The following is a 9,909-nucleotide window of genomic DNA, read 5'->3' on the forward strand; positions in this document are numbered from 1 at the left end:
CCACATGGTGTGCAAATCAGTATCAACAGCTCTGAGATCTTGTAAATTCTCTTCATTTTGAGATGTAATAAGATGACCTATTTTAACATCATGTGTATTACTAGGTAAATAATAACAAAAGACATTTCTTTAAGCTTTTCCTATGCCAAGGACATTACATATATTAATTTATTTATTCTTCACAACTCTTTGAGAAATGTTCTATTATTATCCCCATTTTTACAATGAAGGAGCTGAGGGACAGAGAGGTTAAGTAACTCGTCCAATGACACATAGCTAGTAAGCAGCAAATTGGAATTTGAACTAGGCAGTCTGATTGCTCTTAGGCCCCCATGTTCTAACAAAAAGAACTTTTTGTTCTATCAAGAAGAATTGAGGAACAAAATTATATTCGGAGACTATTTTTGAATACTGCTGAACTCTAGCTCCCTCCCCCACTTCTGGTTGTTTGAAAATCTTCTTCAAATCTAGCAACATGTAGCACCTGCTGAAATGATCATTTTGTCTTTCTCATTATCAGTGTAGTTCCACTTTTCCTGTTATAAAAACAGAAACTGCTCATGATTTTTGTATAATAGAGCATTTATGTTTATTGAGATTCGAATACATTTTATTGCAAGTCATATTACTACAACCTCTAAAAATAGCACCACAGTTTTAAAACTCTCCTTTTTAATGGGTTTATCTGGCTGGAGCCAAAAAAAATAAATAAATAAAACCACACCTCGGTTATGGTGCCTCTCAGACACGTGTTGATCAGATGCCCAGGGACAGAGGAGGACTTGCCAAGTACAGCTTTAAAAAAAATTTTTTTTTTGTTTGGAAATAACTTTAAACTTGCAGAAAAGTTGCAAGAACCAAAGTGTTACAAAGAAAATACATACAGCTTCTAGGCAGATTTGTCTATTAAGGTTTACCCCCCCCCATTTGCTTTATCAATTGCTCTCACTAATACATATGCACACACACAAATAAACATACTTTTTTTTCAGTTTTTAAAGTAAATTGCATATATTATGGCCTATTACCCCCAAATTCTTCAGTGTGTGTTTGCCAAGAATAAGGATATTCTCTTGCATAATCCCAGTACACTTCTAACCTAATTTACCATCTATATTTCAATTTTTTTTTTTTACTGGATTTAGTCATCGCATATTTTGAATGTAATTTAATCTAGAAAATTTCCACAGAGCCTTTCTTTGTCTTCTGTGACAATGACATTTTTGAAGAATTCAGTCAACAGCACCCTCCTCTTTTTTAATAGAACATTCCTCATTTGGAATTTGTCCGATGTCTCCCCGTGATTAGATCCAGATAGGGATTCTGGACTGAAAGACTACGTTAGTGGTGTTCTTTCTCAGGGTATCACATTTGAAAGCACATGTTCTTCCGCCACTCTTTGGCAATGTCAGGGGGGATTACCCAGTCAAGGAGTTGTCCGGTTTTTCCACTGCATAGTTAAACTATTTTTTGCCTCATAACAAATGAGCAGTATGTGAAGAGCTACTTTACGACCAAACTAACATCCTTCTCCTAATCAAAATTTCCCTCTGGATTTAGCATCCACTGGCAATTCTTGCCTGAACCAATATTGACTGTGATAGTTGAAAAATGGTGACTTTCCATTTCTAGCACTCCTTCCACATTTACTGCTCAGCCCATGGCATTCTGCTATAATGAAGACTCTTCTCATCTCCCCATTATCATTATGCATTCGTGGATCCTCATTTTTCCTTCAGTGGCTTATAAGTTATGATTTTTTCTCAATTATTTTATTTTTCAAATTGTCCCAGTTTTGACCAAGGGGGACACCTTCAATCTGGCTCCCGTATTTTGGTGGCATGCCTCTATTGTTTTTCTAAACACTTCCTTACTTTCTGGTATAACAAGGTATTTCAGGCTCATCTTGTGCCTAACCTGACCGCACATTGGAATTAGCTGTTTCTCCAAGGAAGCCTCATTCCTTTTAGGGGGGGAATGACATTGAACATGAAGGTCTGGGCAGTAGGTGGACTCATTCCTACTGAGGTGTCATTGCTTCTAAACTCTTTGGGCAGATAGAGCTGGGAAATGTACGGGTGTATATACACATACATATAAATACATGTATATATACACTCATAAACACATGCAGATACATACACGTACGCACATATATACACACGCCTTAGAAACCACAAACTGACATTGATTCCGGTCCGTTCTCACACGATTCTTTCTTGCCTCCCTCATTCCATACCTGTATATTCTTCTTCCACAGTGAAAATCCTGGTCCCTAACAACATTAGCACGTTTGTCATTTGCTCAATCATACATCTGAAAGAGTTTCTTTATTACCCGGGCACAGTAGCCCCTATTCCTGCCTGTCAAAAATCAACTAGACCCAGTAATTCAGTGCCCAGTTATTTGTTCAAAAGGGAGGAACTCATATGTCCACCAACAACCTTGTACAAGAATGTTTATAGCAGCTTTATTCATCAGAATATGTTTGGCCAAAATGGCTTAGCCAAAAATGTTTGGCCAAAAAGTAGAAACAGCCCAACTGTCTTAGGAGGAGAATGGATAGGCAAACTGGGGTATATTCATGCAGTAGACTACTACTTAGCAATCGAGGAGCAAACCACTGCTGCATGTCACAATATGGATGAATTTCCAAAAACGCTATGCTGAATTTAAAAAGGCAAACAGAAAGAACACATCATGTATGATTCCATTTATATGAAATTCAAGAACTGGCAAAAATAATCTCTAATGGCACACTTGTAGAGATTTTGCAAGAAACAGATGTGTTTCTAATAGACAGGTGTGGCCAAGGAGACAAAATAGAGAAAAGGTTCAGCAAATGACCTCACTTTATTTTCTACCACTTTGGGACTTTGCACACGTTATTCTACATTGTTCTCTCTTTTGCAAAATGGGGATAATAATAGTATTACTTGATAGGGTTGTTGTGTGAAATTATATTAAATATGGCAACATGGCATGTAAATCGTCTGGTAGAGGGTCAATGAGCGTGGCACGCAGCACACATATAATATTTAGTAGCTGTTAGCAGCAGCGTAGGACCTGTGTTCATGCATCGCCCTATACATGTATACCGCTGGTTGCATGGTCCCTCATCACTAACAACACTCAGGAAAGCAATACAGAAATAATCAGGAAGAAACTATCGGGTTTTCCATATTCTTTGACTTACTAAACCCTCTCCTAGAAAAAGTATCCGGCACAATCTGATATATACATGAAGGCAATTTTTGCAAAATAATCTACGATAACTCCAAACTGGATATGACATAAAGATAGAACCATTATATTACAGAATCATAATAAATTATGGCATAGCACCTGTTGAAATGTGGAAGAATCTGTGTTAAAGTCACAAAAAGCAGAATGTAAAACAGTATGAACGCTGCAGTCGCAGATGAATACGGTTTGTTCGCGTGTGCAAAGTGTTGGCTCATACCATGCAGAATGGGAGCAGTTGTCTTCCCCTTTAAGATTTTAAAAAAATTTCCTGGTTGCCTTTTCATTTTAAAAATGTATACTTTTTTGAATTAAAATAACATTTCTTTGCATAAAAACCCACATGTTAAAGAGAATTGTAATGTAAAACCCAAATGATAGAAAACAAATGACTACTTGCTTCTGGTGGAGGTGGGACAGGGCAGGACACTGGGAAGAGGCATGAGCAAACTTTCTGGGATAAAGGAAATGTACCATTATCTTGATCAGGATGTGAGTTATATGGGTGCGTGCATTTGTCACAATGGATTGAACTCTACCCTTGATATCTGTGCATGTCACTGTCCATAAATTACCCGTCAATTTAAAAAAATTGGCTGGGGTAGAAGCTGCCCTTTTAGCTGAAATAGAACTCTGATTTAAAATAGCTCCTTCTTGTAGTTTGTCTCACTTCTGACCCTCCTCCCTACCATGCTGCTACTCGGATCAATACATTTAGTTCCTTTTACTAGCCAGTTACTTGCTTTACTGTCATTTTGATACACATACAAAATACAACATAGGTTATAATTTCACAGATAACTAAATGACATTATCAACTACTAAGGTCTGGCCGCTATACATACTTTAATATAGTAAGGAAATGCATGCACATTGAAAATGTTGAAACAACAATGAATTTTAGATTAAACCTCAGTTTAGGCCTTTACTTATCTGATCTATTAAGACAAAAGCAAAAACAAACAAATTGCAGAGTAGTGGGGCCTTGCCAATGAAAACCGTTGATTTCCAACATCAAATGATCAAATATCACTTCAGTGAGGAAGAGATTTTCTCAGACCTTCTCATAAATTCTGGTGCAGACCACGCCCTTCATTTTACATTCCTTAAGAAAAGAGAGAGAATCATTGAGTCCCTAAAACTCAAACTAGGGAATAGCAAATTTGCACATAGCAACAGAAAATAAAAACAAGCTCATAAGATTAAACTTAGGAGTAGAACATCAGTGTGTCGGTGTCTGGCAATTCGGAATTATGGCCATTGAAACAGGAGAAACAGTTTTGAAGTCAATCTATGTTACCGTGGAAGAATTTTCTTAAAGTGGCAAGTTTTTATGCATAATTTGCGTGCAGTTAAATCTAAAAATGGATCTCGAAACTATATGCATATTTGCATCATCTGAGGAACATTTGAAAATACTGATGGCTCCTTCTCCCCCAAGAAGTTTGCATTTCATTAATCTGTGTTGGGGGCCCCATGTTGGTATTAACTCCCCGTGTAAATCTGTTTGGTAGCTAGGGATAAGAACCTCTAAACTAAAGGGAAAAAACATTTAAAATTACCTGAATCCATAGTCAATGTATTTATTAGTAAGCACAGAAGCTAAAACTTCAAAAAAATCGTTAGACGTCACCCCACGTAACCCTGATCATCGCTCTTTATCTGCAGACTAAACGGTCTCCTATGAGCTGAGCAGAAATTATTTACATGGCGTAGTCCAAGTTACTTTGGATTCTTGAAAGCAAAACACTTAGATATCTACAAATATTCTATAATTGAGCCGTCCGGCAGGGATTGTTTTGCCTTTAAAACTTAGACTTGCTTTTCTCTCTGTGAGTACAAAGGGGAGATTTATCCATACTTCCTTTGACTTTACTGTTATTTTTAGGTGTTGTTATTTCTTTCTTTTTTTTTAATGTTGTTGTATTATATTATGTTAGTCACCATACAGTACATCCCTGGTTTCTGATGTAAAGTTCGATGATTCATTAGTTGTGTATAACACCCAGTGCACCATGCAATACGTGCCCTCCTTACTACCCATCACCAGCCTGTCCCATTCACCCACCCTCCCTCACCTCTGAAGCCCTCAGTTTGTTTCTCAGAGTCCATAGTCTCTCATGGTTCATTCCCCCTTCTGATTACCCCCCCTTTCTTTATCCCTTTCTTCCCCTATGGAACATCGGTAGGTGTTGTTATTTCTAAAATAACAAATGGGCTTTGTTATTTCTAAGACCTTGGACCTATACTTGAAGTACCGTAGATGAGTCTTCATGGTTGGATTATCATCTAACCATTAGCTCTGACTTTATTCTTAGCCATTCTTATCCATTGGCATTGCAAAGAAAAAAAACTATTTTGAAAATAATATAACTAATTTCTCTATTTAAATACTATTATTTTTGGATTTAGAAGTGAAAATACTCTTACCACTACCATTTTCCCATCCACCAACTTTCTTTTTATTGTCGTCTCTTTGCCATCCCATTTCTGCACTTGATTCAATGAGCCTCTTGACAAGGTTACAATGCTCTGCAAAGACAAGTTCACATAATCAAGTTGCTTGGACTTCAGTTGATTAAAGTAGTATTTCATTTGGTATTGAACTGTTTTCATAATAGATGTCTCATGAAGCATATTCATTTTCTATTTAATTTAATTTAATTTTTATTTAATTTAATTTTTTTTAAAGTAGGCTCCACACCCAACATGGGGCTTGAACTCACAACCCTGAGATCAAGCGAGGTGCCCCCAAGACACATTCATTTTCTTTCTTTTTCTTTTTCTTTTTTTTTTTTTTAAGATTTTATTTATTTGACAGAGAGAGAGAGAGAGAGAAAGAGAGAGTGCACAAGCAGGGGGAACAGCAGGCAGAGGGAGAAGNCAGGCTCCCCACTGAGCAGGGAGCCCAGTGGATGGGCCAGGACCCTGGGATCATGAACTGAGCCCAAGGCAGATGCTTAACTGATAGAGCCACCCAGGTGCCCCAGTTTTCAATAGAATGGGGTAGTCGACCCTTTTGAACACCAACAGAAATAATCCTCTCAAGCCGGAGAATGAGCCAACTTTGAAGAGGAACATTAAAATTTACCTTTGTTTTCCTGTTGTCAGCTGTGGTTTCTTCAAATTCCTGACCTAACTTAAAGGAGATCTCTGTATTTTTAAACGTACTTTCAGTTCTTATAGTTATAATATCCCCTTTCTTGCTGATGATCACACGGGGCTTGGCCAAATTTCCCAGTTTTCTGGTGGCTAACCCCACACCTGAAAATCAAGATAATGTTAGAATTATGTTGACAAAGAGATGGACCTAGAGAGACTATGCGTGGCCACTTTCTATGCTCAGTTGTGCCTCGGGTGTGGAGACGGCAGGTAGTATCACTAACTATTGAGGACCTCCTCCCACGTTTCACCACTTAATGGAAATACATGTCCATCAACTTGAATATTTCAGGTTTTATTATTACAAGAGTAATGTCTGCAGATTTTAAAGATAAACATGTTTAGCCTAAATTGTGCAAGTCATCCCCTTTTACCACATCTAATCCCACAGTCTTTGAAAATCACCAGTGTTCTGTATGCAGCATTCCAGGCACTTTAGTTTTTACATATTAATATTATAGGTATTTTTAAAATGTAACTATGACAGATACACACTGTTCTATGATTTTTTTCTCAGTATTATATTATGGATATAGAAAAGAAGTCTCCCCACATCCTTAATAGAATCTCATTTCTGCAATTTTGTTGTGGCCCCTAAGTTTAACTGGTAGGAAAAATCTATCCGTCTCCTTTCCAGATCTGTACCATTACACGTAATTATAAATAATTTTTAAAAATTTTCTTCATCTGAAAAACAAAACAAAATTAGACTCTCAAGCTTTATTACTATTAGTACTAAGACTATAGAAATACATGGAAAAGGAGAAATGTCAAATGAGAGAAATAAATGAAGGAAAAACTATTTTCATATAAACTAGTTTCATATAAACATATGAATATATATATATTATATATAATCTCTGCAGTAGAGTCTGATAATCTACACCATACCAAATTTGCATTCTAAATTTGAAAATGACAGAATTAGGGAGTCCTTCATTGAGGCTCTTGTATTTTGCTTCTTCCTCAGCTGTAAGGTCAAGTCCATAAATCTCACCAACCTCATAGTATGGATCTGTCCCCGTAAGGTCTCATAGTTTTCTAGGCGATGTGATGTTTTGCTCATTTTACCAAAAAATACAACTCTTCTCATAAGCTTTCTGAATGGGTAAGTAAAGATACAGGCCCTTTGTCAAGCATAGCAACCTGGGTCATTGGCATCACTTTCCCTTATATTTATATTCTGGAAATTTCCAAAAATACTTCATACCTGTTGTGCTCATATCATGGAACATTCTCTAGGAACAGTATAAAATAAAGTTGATAAAACTAATGACTGGATTTTTCATTTTCATCCATTGCTCCAACTCCAGGAAAGTCTGATATTAGCCTAACATCAGAAATTAGTATAAACTTCTGGTTTAGCTAACCACCAACATTTTAAATTGAGCTTTTCTATTAACTTTAGTATATTCAGCTCCTTATTTTATGAGCACTTCAGCTGTTATAAGACAAACCTTCAGGAAAGCCAGAGGATGGGTTGACTAAGCCTCTAAGATTTCTTTCCTTTAAAAGCAAAGCCCTGCTGATACGAAACCACCTTTGAAATCAGTGTGAGTTCTACGCAATTAAGCAGCTCTTAGGTTAAAATCTATTAAAATTTCCACAAATGAAGTGCAATAAATTATTGGAATGACACAACAGAAGATTAATTGCGAAAAGGATTGTACTTCAGCCTGTGCAAAATTCCGCAGAGTCCTAGAAAAAGAGTTAAAAGGAAGTAGGCAGGCAGCTTTCTCAAAAAGGATCTTCTCAGCCAGAGCAACAGAGAACATTTCTTACCCAGAGCTTTCATGTAATCATCGAAGTTCTCACTGGAGACAAGTTTCCAGGTGCCCAAGAATTTGTTGCTCATTGTGATGGATGAGAATTCAACACAATTCTAGATGAGGTTCAGGAGACTCAAATGAGATGCTGAGGCCTCAGAAGATTCTTTTCAAAGATGTCCAAAGCATGTGACTCTCACAGAGACCCAATGGGGAAAAGCAGTGTCAGGACTGGGCAATGAATCATCCCTTAGGACAAAAGAAAGCCCCACATAATGTTTCCTTTAGTCTCCAAAAATTTTTATAAAGATCAATGACAGTACTATTTGAACCTTCAAAAAAATTTTTGGTCAATCTTACATTTTTAAGAAGTGCTTAGTCTTTAATGCTTTGGAAAAGACTCCGTGAATTGACTCCTATACCAGACTAAATTATATGAGCATGAATGAGTGTGTGTGTGTGTGTGTGTGTGTGTGTGTGTGTGTGTGTGTGTTTAGGCATCTTGGTCACTCTCAATCCTGAGTCTGCACAATTAAGAATTCTTATTGAAAAGAGAAGAAAGAGAGGAAAATGTCCATGAGTATTGTGATAACCGCCTCAAATATGTTGTGGGAGAGAAATGCAGGGAAGCAGTGTGAGGAAGTATTCATAGGTAAGGGAGGCCTGGCATAGTTCACATATCCCAGGCAGGCAGAGTAGGCAGACAATACGGTCAGTCTATTACAGCAGAGCACAGACATTGTATTCATGGGATGGCTAAGAAGTCGTGCTAAAACACGATCTTTGGCCACAGCAAAGATTTTCATCTAAAGAAAAGCAAACTTAAGTTCAAATTAAGTAGGTTCTTAGTTAATACAACAACCTTGAGTTTAAACCCTTTGAAATAAATCTTTGGTTTTTTTTTTTTTTTTAAAGATTTTATTTATTTATTTGACAGAGAGAGAGACAGCCAGCGAGAGAGGGAACGCAAGCAGGGGGAGTGGGAGAGGAAGAAGCAGGCTCATAGCGGAAGAGCCTGATGTGGGGCTCGATCCCATAACACTGGGATCACGCCCTGAGCCGAAGGCAGACGCTTAACTGCTGTGCCACCCAGGCGCCCCAAATCTTTGGTTTTATAAAGAGAAGGATTTTCTATATAAATAATACTAATGTATACTGAGAGCTCCTTAGGAGCCAGTCACCAATGCTAAGTGCTTATTATGAATTCATTTAATTCTCTCAACACCTCCAAGAGTTAAGTACTATTATTACATCCATTTTACCAATGAGAAGGTTAGGTAACTTGCTCCCAAAACTTGAATGAGGAGAGGCAAGGTTTGAACCTGGCATTGTTCTCCAGCCCGGACTCGGGCCATTATCTTACACTGCTCCCTTTATATCACATATGCACAGAGGCCTTGGCCAAAGGTCAGATGATACTGACATCATCATGTGACTAAACAGAGATATTCATTTCTACTCCAAAATCAAGAGAGGTGAAATTCAAGAGATAAGGCATCCAAGCTACTATGGTACATCAGAGCCCTAGTCTTTGACCAGGGGGAGCAGATATAAAACCACCTCAAATATAAGTGTTGCTCTTGGGAATACCTTCTTGCCGCCATAACTTTTCCTAGTGGGTTTATGTATTGGCATCAATCCTGACTGTGAGACAACTGATATTACTAGGTTGTAAGTATTTGTACACAGGTTGGCACTCTTCGCGACGATGGGATATTTTCCCATGATCAGTTTGCTC

General features: G+C 37.6%; 1 protein-coding gene across 1 annotated transcript; it reads right to left on the bottom strand.

The window, feature by feature from the left end:
- Positions 1–2,834: 2,834 nt before the first annotated feature.
- On the bottom strand, positions 2,835–8,410 carry LOC103661378 (myelin P2 protein). The gene is made up of 4 exons (XM_008689090.2): positions 8,188–8,410; positions 6,335–6,507; positions 5,674–5,775; positions 2,835–4,348 (listed from the first exon to the last, which is right to left on the bottom strand). The coding sequence occupies exons 1-4, from the start codon at positions 8,258–8,260 to the stop codon at positions 4,298–4,300; spliced, it is 399 nt and encodes a 132-aa protein (XP_008687312.1). The 5' UTR covers positions 8,261–8,410; the 3' UTR covers positions 2,835–4,297.
- Positions 8,411–9,909: the final 1,499 nt, after the last annotated feature.

The sequence above is a fragment of the Ursus maritimus genome, unplaced genomic scaffold (genome assembly GCF_017311325.1).
Source record: "Ursus maritimus isolate PB19 unplaced genomic scaffold, ASM1731132v1 scaffold_9, whole genome shotgun sequence".
NCBI classification, from domain to species: domain Eukaryota; kingdom Metazoa; phylum Chordata; class Mammalia; order Carnivora; family Ursidae; genus Ursus; species Ursus maritimus.